At 47.1% G+C, this 18,977-nt stretch overlaps 2 protein-coding genes across 3 annotated transcripts; one reads left to right on the top strand and one right to left on the bottom strand.

Annotated features, from left to right (window-relative positions):
* Positions 1 to 1,065: 1,065 nt before the first annotated feature.
* FCER2 (Fc fragment of IgE receptor II) lies at positions 1,066 to 11,531 on the top strand. Of its 2 annotated transcripts, XM_043979756.1 has the most exons (11): positions 1,066 to 1,186; positions 4,922 to 5,038; positions 5,241 to 5,297; positions 6,265 to 6,327; positions 7,167 to 7,229; positions 7,926 to 7,988; positions 8,166 to 8,255; positions 8,715 to 8,816; positions 9,388 to 9,539; positions 10,053 to 10,159; positions 10,283 to 11,531. In XM_043979756.1, exons 1-11 carry the CDS (start codon positions 1,114 to 1,116, stop codon positions 10,422 to 10,424), a joined length of 1,029 nt encoding a protein of 342 aa, XP_043835691.1. In that variant the 5' UTR covers positions 1,066 to 1,113; the 3' UTR covers positions 10,425 to 11,531. The 2 variants fall into 2 exon arrangements, with proteins under 2 accessions (XP_043835691.1, XP_043835690.1); XM_043979755.1 differs by lacking the exon at positions 8,715 to 8,816 and having other exon boundaries at positions 1,088 to 1,186.
* A 1,017-nt stretch (positions 11,532 to 12,548) lies between these two features.
* Positions 12,549 to 17,099, bottom strand: TRAPPC5 (trafficking protein particle complex subunit 5). The gene is made up of 2 exons (XM_043979171.1): positions 16,970 to 17,099; positions 12,549 to 14,055 (listed from the first exon to the last, which is right to left on the bottom strand). Exon 2 carries the CDS (start codon positions 14,030 to 14,032, stop codon positions 13,466 to 13,468), a length of 567 nt encoding a protein of 188 aa, XP_043835106.1. The 5' UTR covers positions 14,033 to 14,055; positions 16,970 to 17,099; the 3' UTR covers positions 12,549 to 13,465.
* Between the last annotated feature and the right edge of the window lie 1,878 nt (positions 17,100 to 18,977).

The following is an 18,977-nucleotide window of genomic DNA, read 5'->3' as shown; positions in this document are numbered from 1 at the left end:
CAAGCATTTATTAAGCTCTTATTATGTGCCAAGCACTGTGGTTAAGAGGGGGGAAAAAAGGCAAAAGACAATCCTTGCTTTCTAGGAGCTCATGGTATGATGGGGGATGACATGTAAACGACGATATACAGATAAGGTATAAACAGGGCAAATTGAAGATGATCAACTGAGGGAAGGAAGGGACTAGAATTAAGGGAGATCAGGAAAGGCTTCTTGCAGAAAGTGAGACTTTAGCTGAGACTTGAAGGAAGCCAGGGAAGTTGGGAGGCAGAGATGAAGAGGGAGGGAGGTCGAGGCACGGGCACAAAATTACCTTGAGTCTGGTGATAGAGTGTCTAACACTAGGGACAGCAAGGGGTCCTTTGTCATCATATCACAGGGTACATGGATGGGTGAAAGAGTGAGAATATTGTCAAGGTCAGGAGGAGACAGTTTATCGAGAGCTTTGAAAGTCAAACAGAGGACTTTGTCTGATCCTGGAGGTAAAAGGCTGTGGGAGGGGGAAGGGGGTGTCCCGCTTGCACTTTAAGAAGATCCTTATTACCAGCGTTTTGCTGGGTTGAACTCAATTGTTGAATCTTGACCTTTACTCAAACCCTAACCTAACCCTTCTGCCCTTAACCAAGACCCTGACCCTTACATACACCCTGACAATGGAACCATTGCCACTGCAGGCTCCTTGGCAGATCCTGGAGAAATCCTGTTGGGGATTTCCTGTAGAAGGAAAGCTAAGCAAGGTCACTCCCACCTCTGCAAGACCCTAACCCTGATTGGTGCCTCTGCCACCTTTGGCCCTAACAGCAACAGTCACAGGAGAAATATTGGAAAGAAGGGTAAAATTGGGGCAGGGGGACGATCAGCCCAAATTCTTTTAGGGCTCCTATGCCTGCATGAGCATAACGGAGAGGAGAGGATCCAGGAGGGCACTCAAAGAGCCCTGAGCTTTCTCCTCTTTCCTAATCCTGGGGATTTCTAGGAAAGAGTGAGTGCAGGAGGAAAAGGAGAAGGAAGGAGGAAGCCTTAGGTTGGTTTTCCCAGCAAAGCCCCGCCCTCCCTCCTCCCTTCAGTCACTCTCCCCCACTACAAAACTGGGCAGTAGTTCTGGGAGCTCTGATGGAGCCCGAGGCCAAGTGGGACGGCAGCTCAGAGCAAGTGGAACTCGGCAGGATGTCCCCAAGAAGCCAGGGTGAGGGCAAACTGAGAGGGGAGGGGTGGGGGAGGGGACAGGGAGGACTGGGGATACTGGAGATGACTAAAAGTGAGCTGAGCTGTAGCTCCTGCCTTCCCCCTCCCCACAGCGAACCCCAGGCTTTTGGCATTCATCTGGCTTTCTAGAGCCCGAAGGCTGCAAGAGTATGAGATGACAGGGCCCCATGGGATGGCATCCTTTCAAGACTCATCTTCCCTGACCTATCTGAGCCTAGATCAGACCTTCCCCAGGTACCCCATCTTCTGATTCTTGGGAGGATCAAAGGATCACAGATTGAGAGTTGGAAGGAAGGGCAGCTAGGTGGCGCAGTGAATAGAGCACCGGCCCTGGATTCAGGAGGACCTGAGTTCAAATCCGACCTCGCACACTTAACACTTACTAGCTGTGTGACCCTGTGCAAGTCACTTAACCCCAAATGCCCCGCAAAAAAAAAAAAAAGAAGAAGAAGAAGAAAGAAAGAAAAGAGAGTTGGAAGGAACTGACTGCCATCAGTTCTAACTTCCTTCACTTTACAGACAAGGAAACTGAGGCAGAAGGAAGTTAAGTGATTTGCCCAAGGTCACAGAGTTAGTATCTGAGGCAGAGTTCAAAACCAGCTTTTTCTGATTCCAAGTCCATCTGTCTGTTATAATGCTAGTATTAGGAGGGGTGCAGGGGAAGAGAAGAGAGAATTGAGAATCCCATCCCTTCTCTGAACCTGAGTTTCCTCATACATAAAATGCAAGGTTTTTACTAGAATGATCTCTAAGACTCTGGTCCCTAGGAGCCTATGACAAGAACAAAGGCACATGGGGAGAGGAGAATTTAGAATATGGAAATGGAGAGACAGGGAAATGGAGATATTAGAGAATAGGGCTTGGGATCTGGAAAGATGGGGAAATGAAGTCACAGGAACACAGAACTAGGGCTGGAAGGATCCTTGGAGGTAATCTAGTCCAACTGGTTCATTTTGCAACTAAGTAAACTGAGACCCATAGAGGCTCTGTCTCCGTAGTAAACATTTTATATAGCCCACTGCGATTCGCAAAGCACTTTACAAATATTACCTCACTTGATCCTCACAACAACCTTGTGAGGTAGGTACTATTATTGTCCTCATTTTAGAGCTTAAGAAGCTGAGGCAGACAGAGGTAAAGTGACTAGCCAGTATCACACCTATGAAAGATACAAGGGCAGGATTTGAACTCAGAACCTCCTGACTCCTAGTCTATCACCCTATCCACTAAGTCACCTGGCCAGCACAAGGTCACAGAGATAGTAAGTAGTAGCATAGACTCCAGAGGTAGGCAAAGGGAATAATGGAGAGATGCAGAATATGAGAATGGCGCTGAGCATGTATGTGAGCAGAGTGTGAGAATAGTGCATACTTGTAATCCTTGCTACTAAGGAGGTGGAGGATGATGGTGGATAGCCTGAGCTTAGGAGTGCTGAGCTACAGACATCAAGGGTCCATACTAAGTCATACACCAATATGGTGAACCCCCAGTAGCAAAGGACCACAAGGCTGCCTAGAGAGGATGCAAAAAGCTCAAGTCACAAAAAGAGCAGGTCAAAGCTCTCATACTGATCAGTAATGTGATTAGATTCATGAGTGGCCACTAACTTCCAACCTGGGTGAGGCAGAGAGAACCAGTTTCATATATATACATATATATATATATATACATATATATTTCTTTTTATTCATTGATTTACATTTATATATATACACATATATATTCATACACACACACAAACACATATATTCCTATCTAAATGAACAGGGAAATAAATAGATCTGATTTCTTATATATATATATATATATATATATATATATATATATATATATATATGGTATGAGAGCCAGGGGCCCCTGCTCCCTGCCAAGAAAGAATTTGACCTTTCTAGGGTCATCTTGGCATCCCAGAGGTTGGGTCATGGGTCACGTCAGTCAGTGGACTTGAATGCTACCAGCCAATTAGTTTGGAGCTGTGTGTGGGGACCACCCCTCTTCCTGTTAGACAGGGGGCTTCTGAGGGAACCAACTGGGACTCTCACTTTTTGGGAAGCGTGAGAGGCTTGGTGAAGGTTTGTGCTCTCTCGCTCTCGCTCTCTCTCTCTCTCTCTCTCTCATAGATCTGAGCTAGGGTTTTTTCATTCTTTCAGAGACATGTGCTCTCTCTATATATATACTAACTTCTAATATACTTTAACAAATGCCTCAAAGCCTAAACTGTTGCTGAATTTATAAGTAAATCTTAGCTAGCTTTCCCCCACCACACTTCGGGGGGGGGGGCAGGTAAGGACACATATATTAGATTTTGTTGTTGTTTTTGGTTTTTTTTTTTGCGGGGCAATGGGGGTTAAGTGACTTGCCCAGGGTCACACAGCTAGTAAGTGTCAAGTGTCTGAGGCCGGATTTGAACTCATGAACTCCTGAATCCAGGGCCGGTGCTTTATCCACTGCACCACCTAGCTGCCCCCTCATATATTAGATTTTAAACATCACAATGGTATGGCTGTAGATATAGATGATACAGAAATAAATAGATGGGAATGGGGAGATTCAGGTATGGGAGATAGAGGCAAGGACAGATCCAGGAGTTGGAGAACAGAGGGACAGACATTCCTAAATGGAATGGGCTACCTTGGGAGGTAGTGAGTGGCCCTTTGCTGGAGGTCTCCAAGCAGAGGGGGTAGATGATAGCAGAGATGCTTATCTGAGTGTGGGCTGCACTAGATGGCCTCTGTGGTCCTTCCCAATTCTAACATTCTCTGATTTCCTGATTCTAACTGTGCGACAGAAGGGTAGCAGTGGGTCCAAATAGGGAAGCAGTCAATAAGGGGAGGGTCAGAATCGCAGGCAATAGGGAAGAAGTGGTTTGGGGGAAAACATCAGGGGATTTAGGGAAATTGGAAGAACCAGAGACAGGGGTTCCAGGGATGGGGACAGAGAAGGAAAGGAAGGTGTGTAGCTGCATGAGCTCTTCACCTCTGAGCCCCTGAGTTCCTTTCTGCCCTGAGACAACACCTAAGGGAACAAACAATTAGGATCTCTCCAACTCAAGGGCAGGGGCCCATATGGCCAAGGTGACAGGGTGATTCAATAGAGTATGGGATCTGACATCCGAGATTGTTGTTATTCAGTCACTGGGTCATATCTGACTCTTTGTAACCCCACAGACAATACAATACACCAGGCCTTTATATGCTCCACTATCTCCCAAAGTCTGCACTATCTACCCATCTCATCCTCTGCCATCCCCTTTTCCTTTTGCCTTCAATCTTCTCCAACATCACAGTCTTTTCCAATGGAGTCAGAGGATTTGGGTTCAAATCTTACCAGGACATTTAATACTTCTATTGCCATGAGCAAGGCACTTTCCTCATCTGTAAACCATATTGGCCAAGGCCTGGCACGTGGTAGGAGTTTAACAAATGCTTGCTGAATTGGATTCTATCCTGAAGGAATCTTTCTAATTGGTCCTCCATGGTCTGCCTGCCTACCTGCCTCACTCAGGGTCCCTTCACCTGCCTAAGGAAGCCTGAGTTTTGGACACAAGAGCAAAGAGGCTGAGGTCAGGGCTTCCATGGCCCAAGATGCAGGCCCGGTGCCAGGCTAAGTCACAGGACAGAGTGCCAGAGCTTTACTTCCCAAAACTATGTCTAGACCATGTTTCCCCAAAGCCACTCTTCAGCTCTTCCTCTTATGTTCTTCCCTTGGCTCCCAGGATTCACTAAGCTGACCAACCAGAAGACCTGTGGGAAGAGTATACTTCTCCTCATCTTTGTGCTGCTGATCTCCGTGGCCCTGTGGGGAACACTCCTTTTCTTGTTCCTAACTCGGTGTAAGAACCTCCCCAGCCCTACCCTGCATTCAGGGCCCTCTGACCCCTACCTCTTACTCCAGGACCCATTCTTCAAACCATTCATCTGAGAACCCAATGGAAAGGGTTCATGGGCTTAGAGGGTGGGGGTAGGAAAGGAAGCTGGGCCAGGGGGAGGGAGAGGTAAAAAACATGAACGTTCATATTGCTCTCATTCCTCTAGTCAAAGAGATAGCCCAGGACTTTGAGAAGCTTCGGGAGTCTTGTGTATATCACAATGGTATGTATGTTTGAGTGTTGATCTACTGTGATGGATTATATTCTTCTCACCAATGCAATGGCACAAAAGAGTTCCAGGGAACTCGTGATGGAAGAGGATCTCCAAATCCAGGAAAAAAAAAAAAGAACTGCGGAGTATAGATGCTAAATGAACCATACTATTTCTTTTGTTTTTGATGCTGCTGTTTTTTTTTCTATTTTGAGGTTTTCCATCATTGGTCTGATTTTTTTTCTTATAACATGACTAATATAGAAATAGGATTAATGTTATTATGTGTATATATATGTATATATATATATATATAAATATAACCTATATCAGATTATCTGCTGTCTAGGGGAGGGGGGAGGGAGGGGAGGGAGGGAGAAAAATCTGAAATTGTAAAGCTTGTATAAACAAAGGTTGAGAACTATCTTTACATGTAATGGAAAAAAAAATAAAATACTTTATTAATTTAAAAAAAAACAATGGTATGTATGTGGCCCTAATGAGACCCTAAGATGTTATATCCCCCTCCCCAGTCCCGGACCCAGAGGTCCTGCCTGTCAATCTCACCCCATGATTCTCTTTTATTTTCTAATATCCCCGCTACCTCCCAGAACCGCAGAGCACACAACCAAAACATTTTGCAGATGGGGAACCTGAGGGCCCTGGAGAGGAACATGACTCATCTAAGGCCACATGACTAATTAGTGGCAAAGCTTGGACTAGAACTCAAGTCTCTGGACTCTTCAGTTTGGGGGGTTTTTCATGTTCCTTTTACCTAGGCTTGTAGAACCTGGAGTAACTCTATGCCCTTATGAGGAATGACCTATAAATAACCCCTTATCCCTAAAAATCACATGCCCACCTCAGGACCAGAAAATGACTTCTTGGGTACATGGTCTCCTAGAATGACAGCCACCCCTTATCTTCTGGAATGATTCCTCTGGCCCAACCCCTGACTTCCTCCTCTTTCTTCTCACAGACTCTGGCATTGTGACTATCATCAAGCGGCTACAGATGGATCAGTGGGACCTCAAACACGATGGTAAATCTCAGGATGGGTGATCTGGGATCTCAGCCAGAGCCCCTGAGGGTTTATGGAAGAACTGGGGAGACAGCTCTTTGTCAACTCAAAGGCCAGGATCCCAATATTAATGCCAGGCTGAGGAGATGGCATATGGGGGCTGAGGGAGGGAGCAGTGTAGAGACACCATGCATGTGACCCTGAGAAAGTCTCTTCCCCTCTCCAAGCCTTGATTTTCCCGTATGACAAAGACATGTCATTCTGCCCTGCCACTCCCAGAGATGGGGGAAATTAAGAGCTGTCTTCAAGTATCTGCAGAGGTGTCAAATAGAGAAAGAAGAGACTTACTCTGCTCGACCCCAGAAGGCAGAACCAGTAGAGAAAGCTAAAAGTTGCAGAGGCAAATTTAGACTTTATAGATAAGAAAAAGTCTCCTAACCAATATGGTTGTCTCGGGGCAGCTAGATGGTGCAGTGGATAGAGCACTGGCCCTGGATTCAGGAGTACCTGAGTTCAAATCCGGATTCAGACACTTAATACTTACTAGCTGTGTGACCCTGGGCAAGTCACTTAACCCCAATTGCCTCACTAAAAAAACCAACAAAAAAAAAAAAACAATATGGTTGCCTCAAACTAAAATGGACCACCTTAAAAAACGCTCTGGAGGTCTTCCATCAGAGATCAGATGACCACTTATTGGAGATGTGATAAAGCTGGCAGAGGGATTTCTCTTCCAAGTAAAGAGACGGACTATGAGGTCTCTTTCAAATCCCCAGCCCTGGGTGGGAGTTAGGACTAAAGACCTCTCTGAAGGCAGCATCCATCCCAAGACCAACCTTGTTCTCACTTTTCCCTCGAAGTCCCTCAGCTCTCCAAGGCCCTGAACAAACTCCAGGCAGACCAAACAACCCTGAAATCTCAAGGTGAGAGAGCTCCATGATGGGAGGGTGGCCTGTTGCTGAGGACAAAGTATGAGGAATCTTTGCCTTCCTTGGTAGGGAAGGCAAACACCTGAGCTTTCCCCAAGACTCCTTGATTGGGACTTTATGCCTCTGGGCCCCCAAATCTAACAACAGCTTGGTGGGTTCAGTCTTTCAATGGGGGTGGGACAAAGGTGTAGAATAGCAGAGGCCCAGAGGCATCAACTCTGGAGAAGAGAGGGACCATGAGTCAATCCAGAGAAATTGTTCAGGAATCCACCTAGGGATCCACAGAAGATCACAGGAGAAGAAACTGGGGACAGGGAAACACACAGGCCCTCTACCCAGGATAGTTTGGCCCCACAAACTGACCCTGTTCTTCAAAAGTCAGACCCTGGAGGGACTACCAGCTAAATAGATAGCCCTAAAATCTCAGGACTTAAAGACATGGAGGATGTCAAATAGGAACGTGGATAATATAGTCACTGGGGGAATATAGAAGATCAGGAGCAAGGGGTGTGGGAAATGAGGACCCTAAGGAACATAAAATATGAGGGAGGGAGCCCTTGGAGATGAGAAATATGAGGGGACATTGTCCTGAGGGATATGAGGGATGGAGGTCCCGAGGGATGGTGGTTTTGTGGGTTATCCCTTGCCCAAGATATGACAATCCTCCCCATTCCTGTCCCCCAACCCCAGCCTCTCAGGCCTCTCAACAACTGGACAGACTTGAAGAAGACAGCAGAACCTTCAAGTCCCAGGGTGAGAAGGGGGAATAGAGGAGGGTTGTGGGAAGAGAGGCCTGTAGGAACACAAGACCAAGTCCTGAAGGAAAAGGACAGAAAAGGGTGAAGGGGGAATGGAAATATGAACTTGACCCCAGAAAGATGTCAATCCTGAAGGCTGTTCTCCCATCCCCAATGTCCCTAATATCCACAGTGCTGAACGAGAAGAATTCTGCTACTCAGGCTCGGGAAAAACTGCAGGAAGAGATCGAGAAGCTTTGGACTGAATTCCAAAGGGCAAATGGTGAGAAGGCAAATAGTAAGGGTGGGATCCTTCCCTCCAAGCTTCACCCCATTCAGAGTTTCCTCTTACTCTTCCATGTAGCTCTTTCCTCGAAGCTGAGTAATCAGACCCAAAAGACTCCCCAGACCTTGAGGAGTGAGGCCGAATCCTCACCTTGACCCTTCAGCCTTTCTGGATTCATCCACAGTATTTCCCTTTTCTATCTTCCTTTCTCATTTTCTACCACACCTCACTCTGCTTTTCTCCTTACCCATAGATCTCAGAACCTGCCACGGTTTCTAATCCAAACCCCCTCTCAAGATAGGGATCACCTCTTCAGCCTCCCCAACAAGGGATTATCTAGTCACTGTCCAAACAAATTCATCCACACTTAATACTTTAGTGGAAATGGTAGTGATGATGGTAGGAATTGGTGCTGGTGATGGTAATGGTAATGATGGCGATGGCTCCTCTGCCTAGGATGGAGAGTTCTCCCCTCTTCCCCCTCCCCAAACTCCACAACTTCTCAGCTCTCCCAAGGACCGGACAGACTTGAAGACCACACAGCCATGCCAACCGAGGGTGAGAAACTGAGAACAAAGAATAATGTTAGTGGCATTCATAGTCACGACAATGTTGGTGATGTTAATAGAGACAACGGATCATGATATGGTGGGGGAGTCCTAATGATGCTGGTGATGGTGATGGTAAAGGGATTGAAAGGACGGTGGCGGTACTATTGGTGATGTTGGCAGTGAGATCGGTGGTGATGATGGTAGTTATAATGGTAATGGCATCAGTGATGCCAGTGGTGGCAGAAATAATAAAGACAATGCTGATGGTGGCAGTGATGAAGGTTGGTGATGACAGCAATGGTGGTGGTGATGTTAATAGTGGCAATGGTGATGGAGAGAATGATAACAATGATGGTGAGAGTGGTAATGACAGTGGAAGTAAGGGTATTAATGGCGACAAGTGGTGGTGACGGGCGTGATGATGGCGATGGTCTTGAAGATCCTTTCCAATTATAAGATTCTATGCTTCTCTCCTTATCTTAAGCTTCATTTGCTCACAAGAAAAAATTCTGGTGGCCATGAGCAGTATCTGGAAGCTTCCTCTACCCTGACCTTTGTTTGCCTTTCTCTTGCTATAGGCTCTGTCTGCACAAATTGCCCAGAAGACTGGCAACTGTTCGAGAAAAAATGCTACTTTTTTGGAAAGGAGCCCAAGACATGGTCCCAAGCCAAGTTTGCCTGCGTCAACCTTCAAGGCCGGCTGGTCAGCATCAAAAGCAAAGAGGAGCAGGTAGGACATCACAGGGTCTGGGATCCAAAGGAGCCTGAGCTGAACTGAAAAAGGGAAGTGAGTGAGCTGGGTGGATCCCTCCAAGGATGCAGGTTTTAGTAGGGACTAAGGGCCTAACCCTGGGAAGAAGCTCCAGGGATGCTTCCCTCCCTTTTCAGGGAGCTATACTGATGGGGTTAGAATGAAGTGGCTCAGGAAGCTAGGTGGCACAGTGGATAAAGCACCAGCCCTCGGTTCAGGAGGACCTGAGTTCAAATCTAGCTTCAGACACTTAACACTTACTAGCTGTGTGACCCTGGGTAAGTCACTTAACCCCAAGTGCCTCACAAAAAAAAAAAAAAGAAAGAAAAGAATGAAGTGGCTCTACTTAGGGGAAAGGGTTGAGGAGAAAGGTCTGTAAAAGGGATGTCTAATGGTGCAGGTGATGTGCCCTAAAGGAGGCAAGCCTAGGGACCCAGGCATCCTGGCCCCTTACCTTTGGGGGCTCTAAACAATTGTTTGACTTTATTTCAGATCTTCTTAACCCAGAAGTCCAACAAGAAGGGTTCCTGGATTGGCCTCCGGGACCTGGACATAGAGGGCGAGTTCATATGGATGGATGGGAGTCCCCTGGGCTACAGGTGAGTCAGGGGAAGATCCAAGGAGGTGGGATGGAATGGAAGCTCAAAGCCAGGGCCATAGCACAATTGCAATCTGTGTGTGTGTGTGTGTGTGTGTGTCTCTGGAAATTATCTGCTTTTCAGCAACTGGAGCCCAGGAGAGCCCAACAACCAGGGTCAGGGGGAGGACTGCGTGGCAATGCGTGGCATCAATGGTCGTTGGAATGATGCCAACTGCCGGGGGCAACAGGACAGCTGGATATGTGAGAAGCTAGCCACATGCTGACCACTGACAATGGTCCAAGGCCTACAACCTGAGGCTAGCACCCAGCTTTAGCTGTGACATGGCATGGTGTTGGTGATGTTAATAGTGACAATGGTGATGGGGGAGATGATAATAGTATTTATTATTTCTCATCAAGAAGAACAGGAATTCCCCCCCTAAGCCCAAACACTCCCATGCCCTTGGCTCTCTCCCCCTACTCCAGGCCTTTTACTCCTGAACTAGGACCCAAACCTCCAGTCTCCAGTGCCTTCCCTGAGCTAGGAGGGAAAGATGACCCTCCTCCCAGCACCCACTTTCCCAGAGGTTGAAGGAAGGGCCAAGATCTCCAGTCCCAACCTTCCCTAAATTCTCAGCCTTTCATCCCAGAATGTCCAGATGTTCCTTCTTACCTGCTTTCTCACCCACCAAAGATTCTCAGAGAGTTTCCAAGGTATGCCAGGGAAGGCCGACTTTGTCCTCACTCTTCCTTTCCTCCCACTCTACCCCAATGGGTCAAAGAATGGGGCCAGCCTCACATTGTTCTTCTCTCAAGAGAACTGTGTTCCCAGTCAAGGTCGACAGCAGCCCACCACTCATCAGGGAGGCCCAGTTCTTCTCAGTTTTCCTGTAAGCAGAAGCCTTCTGGGTTTTTCTCACCATCTATGGTGTAAAGCTGGCCTTCAGCCATCCCACCTCCACTTCCACACCTCTACCTCTTAAAACTGCTCGATTCCTTTAAGACTCTGCTCTAGTGGCACCTTCTACCAGAGGTTTTTCCTGGTTCACTCAGTTGTTTGAGTCTCTCCCAACCTCCCCAAAATTGCCTTGTATTTTTGTACATATTTTGTACTCAATTATCTACGTACGCCATTTCCTCCACTCCACCACTAACAAGATGACTGTTAGCTCCTTGAGAGTAAGGGTTATTCCTTGTCTGTCTTTGTGCCAAGCTTGTCACAGTACCTGGCACAAAGATTTTTAATAAATGTTTAATAAATGCTTATTGAACTGAACTGAATGGAATCACCCGACTCCAAAGGACCTAGACTAAAACATCCTTCCGGGCCTCCCTCCTCTGGCACAGAGGCAGTGGACTTGTACAGAACAAGACATAATTGGTCAGACACGGCTACTGTGTTGGTTTGTTTTGATTCATTACATTTCTTTGTTACGTGGAAGACTTTCATCGTGGGGTCAGGAGGGTTCCTTGAGAAGCTATAGTTTGGGAGTTTTTAAAAATCTAGATGGTATTTCAAAAACCCCTTCCAGTTGTGAAGTTCTTCAAATGATAACAGAAGTCTTTAATCCAGGCATGTCCTTTTCATACAACTAGTTTGGGAAATTAAGCATAAACAGAATGATGAGTCATAGGATTTAAAGTGGGACAGGGGCTCAGAGATCATCTACTTCAACCCTTTCTTTTTTTTTTTTTTTGGTGAGGCAATTGAGGTTAAGTGACTTGCCCAGGGTCACATAGCTAGTAAGTGTCAAGTGTCTGAGGCCGGATCCGAACTCAGGTCCTCCTGAATCCAGGGCCAGTGCTCTATCCACTGTGCCACCTAGCTGCCCCTCAACCCTTTCATTTTACTGATGTGAGGTCCAGGGAGGGAAAGGGATGGGTCCAAAGTCACAAAGTGAGAAAGCAGCAGAGCGAGGATTCCAACCGAGGTCCTCCACATCATGAGCTCACCCGCTTGCTTCCTGGCAGTGACTACAATATAGACAGCAGAAGGTCTATGTCCTCTGGCTATCTCTCTGGCTCAGCCTGTGAACTCTGAGAAGACCAAGGTTCAGCCTAAGTGATTCTCCCCAAAGGGTGGTCAGTTTGGCATCACAATCTGGGTGCCCAAAAAAGGTTTTGTGGCCCTCAGCTCTTGGCTAAGTTCACATCTCTAGCCATCTAATACTCCCCAAGGCAAACTCACCTATAGCACAACAAGCACAAGAGATGGCTGAGCCCCTCTTCCCACCCACATGACCCATGCCCACCCGGAATCTGGGCTGGAACTCCATCCCTGAGCTCTCAGGCTCAGATCTCAGGAAATAAAGCATCCAAGAACAGAGAGAAGGGCAGGAAAAGAAGAGAAGACAGGAGCCATGGGGAGGCATGGGGAGCTCTGACCAAAGAAAGAAAAGGACAACAGATTATCTTCAAGAACACTTAGCTTTAATGAGAATCACACTGTTCTAAGCAGCAATTCACTGTCTTCAGAGCCCCAAAAGAGATCATGAGGACTGAACTATCACCCAAGACTTAGATGGGTGAAGGGGAAAGGGGCAGAAACTGAGAAAAGACCAAGGAATCCTGGGGCTGGACAGAGATTAAACATTTGACCATATTCTTACCAAAGAACTATGATAGAAACCCAAACCTTCTGCCTCTGACTGTATACTAAATGGCCAGGTATGGGGCTGATCAAGGGAACTGCCCCTACTCAAGCAAGAGTAGGAACCACTGGGACAGCTCAGCTTCTGGTCCCCAGCCAGTGTGTCATGGGATAGAACCCTGTGGGACCCTGCCCCAATCCAGGAAGCAGATGAGGGTCCAGACAAGAGGATACCAGAATTTCTTCAAGGGAAACTGCCTGTCTTCCCTGGCTGGTCTCATTTCAATTGACAATGTACAGAAGCCCCTACACTGAGTTCCCCAAGAAAACAGTCATGGGTTAAGGAAACCCAGGGTGATAAGAACTGGACCCTCCCCATTCCCACCCCCTCTAATCCCCATACCATCCAGGAGATGACACAAAAGAAAAATTAAAAATAAAAAAATAAAAACAGGCCCCACCCAGACTCTGGAGATTAGCCTGATCAAGAACTTGAGCTCCTTGTCCCTGAGCACTCCAGGGAGCATACCCCCCTGGCACCAGAAACTATAGACAGACAAGGCCTGGTAACTGAACCCAGAGAGAGTCAGAACCAGGAAAGTTGATGAGGGTTCACATCGTGGGGAGGAGGGGAGTTGGTCATCTGGCAATAGGTACAATACAGGGGTACAAAGGACCATGGCTCATAGATACCAAGAGGGGCCTGGCCCTCTCCTTCCCAAGTCTGTCCTTGGCTCAGCGGCCATCCAGGGCTCGGTCCCGGGCAATGACAGCCTCATCGAACTTGATCATGAGGGTGGTACCCTTGTGCCAGTGGGCAGTGACCTTGGCAGGGAAGCCACTGTGGGTGAGTACAGCTTCAACTACACCTGCTGTGAAGCTGGCACAGTTGAGTGTGCTGTTCTCCTTGGGCACAGAGATGTAGGTGTTGATGAGTGGTTCACGCTCGATGATGTAGTAGGTCTTGTCATCATCATTGGCTTGTTCCAGCTTGTCTGCCTCCTTGCCAAAGAGTGCTCTCCACACTGCACCCTTGACAAATAGCAGTGCACCCAGTACTCGGGTCTCCCGTCGGCCGCCCTTCTCCCGTGTGGCCAGGCCATCCAGCACCCGGGCGCCTACCTGCTGACCCAGTTCTGCCAGCCGTGCCTGCAGCTCTGCCACAGAGTACACACGATTCTGGCAATACTGAACCAGCTCCGAGAACAGCAGGGAGAAGGCACTCAGGCTCACCTCCGTCTTGGGCCTCACTAGTGACCGCTCCAGGATAGCCGACTTTCCCCTCGTGAACCGTGCATCCATGGCCTCGAGGTGGTAGGAACAACCTTGACAGGGGAGAAGTAATAGTATAAGAGAAAGAGCCCTGAGCTGGGAGTGAGATGCCTGAATTCTAGCTCCAGCTCTCTCATTAATGCCAGATATGACGGGAAACCAATCCCATCCACAGAATCACAGGCTAAATGGTCATCTAGTCCAACCCATTCCTAAGCAAGCCTCCCCAGGACATCATATATGGCAAATGGTCATCTGGCCTCTACTCAAGATCTACATGTGGGGAATATATTACCTTCCAAATAGAAAGCCCGACTTCTTTTGGACAGCTCCCAATGACTCTAAATCTGCCACTATGAGACTTTGGCCCCCCTCTTTGACAGAATGACAAGGGCCAAAAAGAACAAGTCTAATCCCCTCTCTCACATGACACAAATACACAAAGGACCAGTTCATGTGAGCAACATTACTGAACTGCCTCCACCAATTCAGACTGCAGCCCAAGCCAGCCTTAGACTTAGTAGTAAGTCCCAGAGAATTAGGTGGGGCACCCAGAAGGGAGAGGATTTCCTGGGATCACACAGCTAGTCGTAGAGGCCAGATATGAACAAAAGCTGGTTGTCCCAGATTTAATACCAGCTCTCCAGCCACCTCATCCTTTCTCTCTGTATGCTCAAAATCAGCTATTCCACCAACCCCATGTCTTCTCTTTTCCAGACCAAACATGCCCGCCTCCTTCCTCTAGCTCCCTCACTGCCACAGTCACTTTCTTTGGATATGTTCCCACTTGTTACAAGTTTCTGTAATTTTTTTAGTGGGAGGCACTTAAGAGTGTTAGGGATATGACCTAACACTCATATCCCTAGAGGTATTTAGGGGGAAGCCACCTGGAATAGTTTGAGTCAATTTGCCAAAAGTGGTCCCAGAATATTGGGGACACAATGGTACAAATATGGACTGACTAGAGCAGGACTATATCCTTGTCTTTGTATCCCCAACCTCTAGAAGTAAACACAGTATGTGTTTAATAAAAGCTTAGCACATGGATCTGAACTGAATTCTGGACACTTTTGCCTCTCAATGAACTCACTTAGGGTTGTCAAGGCAAACTGTTGCCTCATACTGAGCCTCACTTAAATTCCCACATAAAGCACTATCTATCCATATACATCTTTCTGTAATATGTAACTACTATGCTACCTGTAGGTGATGCCGTGTAAAGAATACAGGATGTTAAGTCAGCAAGACTTGATATCAAAGCCTGCCTCAGACACTCACTAGCCATGTGACGGGGGGGGGGGGGGCCGGCAACTGAACCAAGAATTAACACCTTAACTCTTCTCTGTCTCAATTTCCTCATCTGTTAAATAGGGAAAATAACAGCACCTACTTCCCAGGGTTGTTGTAAGGATCAAATGAGATACCATACATAAAGGGTTTTGTAAAATCCTATAAATGCCGGCTCTATTAAATGATTATCTACTTCCCAGGATTATTGTTTTGGATTTTTTTTGGTTTTTTTCTGGGACAATGAGGGTTAAGTGACTTGCCCAGGGTCATAGACCTATTAAGTGTCAAGTGTCTGAGGCCGTACTTGAACTCAGATCCTCCTGAATCCAGGGCCAGTGCTTTATCCACTGCAACACCTAGCTGCCCCTTCCCAAGATGACTGTAAAGAAAGCACGTCGTTTTGTGAAATGTGAGATGTGGTTAGCATCATTATGGCCATCGATGGTGGTGTGGAGATGCCTTTGAGCTCTCAAAAGCCATGCCAACAGAACTCGATGGCTAGTCCTCCCTGGCTGGACAGGCTTACACTGTGGGGCTGGGGGCAGGTGCACTGTATGTCTGTGGTTAAAAGACCAACCTAGCTAAGTCTAAAGAGGCTCAAAGCCAATGGGAATGACTTTTCTTCCAGCCTCATCGCTACTCAAAATACTCTCTATAAAGGGATACACACAAATGTCGGATCAGTTCAAGATGAATCACAAGTCCTTGGAGGCATGATAAATAATAACAACGACAATAACAATAATGGTGCTTTACAAAATATTATCTCGGGGGCAGCTAGGTGGTGCAGTGGATAGAGCACTGGCCCTGAATTCAGGAGGACCCGAGTTCAAATTCAGCCTCAGACACTTGATACTAGCTGTGTGACCTTAGGCAAGTCACTTAACCCTCACTGCCCTGCAATAATAATAATAATAAAATGATAATAACAATAATAATGATAACGGTGCTTTACAAAATATCATCTCATTTGAGCCTCACAACAACCCTGGAGAGCAGTAGGTGCTATTCCTATCCCATTTTACAGATGAAGAAACTGAGGCACAGAAAGCTTAAGAGACTTGCCTACATCTCCCAGCAAGTAAATGTCTGAGGCAGGATTTGAACTCTCACCCAACCCCGGATTAAAATGTTGGCCCTGCTCTGTCCTTCCGGTGTGACCTTGGATAAGTCCCTTAACCTCTCTGGGTCTGTTTCTTCGTCTGTAAAATAAGGAGAGGTGGTCTCGATAACCTCCGTGAGATCACTTCTGACTCTAATGTTAAGACCCTAGGAATGCTGACCTTTGTAGGACCCTTCCCTACCCCCCAAACCCCAACTGATGGGCCTACGAATGGCCTCTACAAACCGGACGTGACCTCCACCTCCACCCCCGGTTCCTCCCCCCACCCTCCGACAGCCCCCCCCCCCCCCCCGCCCTGGCCTTGGTCTCCCGGGCAGGGCTGGGGAGTGGCCGGGAGCGAAAGCCCAGGAGGTGCTTGGAGATCACCCGGTGCGAGCCCTCCATCTGGAGGAGGCCCAGAGAAGGGCAGCGGCTGGCCGGAGCAGCCCAGCACAGACGGGGCGGGAGTCCAGCGGCCTCGGCCTTCCGAGACTCCGACCCGTGAAAACCCCACCTGGCCTCGCACGGGGACGGGGCCGGTTGACGCAGGACAGCTGGGGGCTGGGGAGACTCACCAAGCCCTTCGAAGCCGCAGCGGAAGGCAGAGCTTCTTTCCGGCGGCCGTAAAAGACCAGGGAGAGCGCAGGCGCAGACGGAGTTGTCAGCTCCTGCCCAGACCCGCCCCCTCACTCGGGTCAGGGCGGGTCTCAGCAGGAATTGCCCAAACAGGAGAGCGCAGGCGCAGAAGAGAGGGGGCGGATCTCAGGGGGAGCTGCCCTGACCGGAGAGCGCAGGCGTGAGGGCGCGGGATGAGCAGCCGATGACGTTTTCTTCATCAGATGCTAGCACCCAAGAGACCTCCAAGGTCTTTTAGCAAATTGGGGCACACAAACGTAAAAAGACCCTAGACCCATAGATGTAAAGCTATCTAGACACATGCTTCCTTCTGGACTTCAGTTTCCTACTCTGGACAATCTTTATAATAAAATTTGCTTTACCCACTTCCCGAGATTGTTGTGAAGCACTTTATAGACTTACATGAGCTGATGCAAAGTGAAATGTACTGTATACAAAATAACAGCAATATTGTTTTTGTTTTTGTTTTTTTAGTGAGGCAATTGGGGTTAAGTGACTTGCCCAGGGTCACACAGCTAGTAAGTGTTAAGTGTCTGAGGCCGGATTTTAACTCAGGTACTCCTGACTCCAGGGCCGATGCTCTATCCACTGCGCCACCTAGCTGCCCCTTAACAGCAATATTGTGAGATGATCTGCTGCGAATGACTTAGTTATTTTCAGCGGTGCAGTGATCCAAGATAACTCTGAAGGACTTATGAAAAAATGCAATCCATCTACAAAGAAAGAACTGGTGGTACCTGAATACAGATGGAAGTCTATTTCGTTGTTGTTAGTTCCTTTTTCTAAAGTTTTTTTGTCTGCTATGTTTTGCACGACTGCACATGTATAACTTATATTGAATTGCTTGAGTTCTTAAAGGGGGGATAGGGAGGAAGGAAGAGAATTTGGAACACAAAGTTTTAAAAATCGATGTTACAACTTGTTTTTACATGTAAGGTGGGGGGAATTCTAAATAAATTTTAAGAAAAAAATTTTTTTAAAGAAAGCACTTTATAAAAATGCATTTCATTTTGAAATGTGGACTCTGGTTATTATTATCATTTTATTTAAACATCTCAGAAGCCACCTAGTGCCACCTACACACACATTTTACAAATGAGGAAACTGAGACCCAGGGAAGTATAATGATATGGAAGGTCAAATAAATAGCAGAGACGGAATCTGAACTGACTCCTGAGTCATGCTCTCTCTCCCACACCACAATACCTCTCTCAGTGTATCTTCAATGTCCAGTAGTGGGATGTGCACACAGTAGGGACTCAATGATTTTTTTTTATTTTTTTTTTTATTTTTTAGTGAGGCAATTGGGGTTAAGTGACTTGCCCAGGGTCACACAGCTAGTAAGTGTTAAGTGTCTGAGGCCGGATTTGAACTCAGGTCCTCCTGACTCCAGGGCCAGTGCTCTATCCACTGCGCCACCTAGCTGCCCCCAAGGGGCTCAATGATTTTTAAATCTTAACAAACTCACTGGCCTTGGATTCAGGAGGACCTGAGTTCAAATCCAACCTCAGACACTTGACACTAGCTGTGTGACCCTGGGCAAGTCACTTAACCTTCATTGCCCTGCAAAATAAAATTAAAATTAAAAAATCTTAACAAACTCTGTGTAAATGTCAACTACTATTATTAATAATAACAATCATAAATTGTGCATGTATCTCCTAGTGGTATGTAAACTCCTTGAGGGTAGGGACTATCATTTTTATCTTTATAACCCCAGCACTCAACAGAACACCTGGTAAATAGCAGGAGCTTAATAAATGTTTGTCCAACTGGCAGGATGACTTTTTTGGACAGACTTGTGAATTCATTGGTATGGTGAACTCCCCTGGAGAAAACTCCCTCTTACTAATGCAAATCAACACCTCTTCTGCAGGTGGTTAGTATTTATTTATTAAGTCTCTACTATGTGCCAGGCAGAATTCATCAGAGGCAGAGCTTTAAACG

The sequence above is a fragment of the Dromiciops gliroides genome, chromosome 1 (genome assembly GCF_019393635.1).
Source record: "Dromiciops gliroides isolate mDroGli1 chromosome 1, mDroGli1.pri, whole genome shotgun sequence".
Taxonomy (NCBI): domain Eukaryota; kingdom Metazoa; phylum Chordata; class Mammalia; order Microbiotheria; family Microbiotheriidae; genus Dromiciops; species Dromiciops gliroides.
This window is presented reverse-complemented; position numbering and strand designations above follow the sequence as displayed.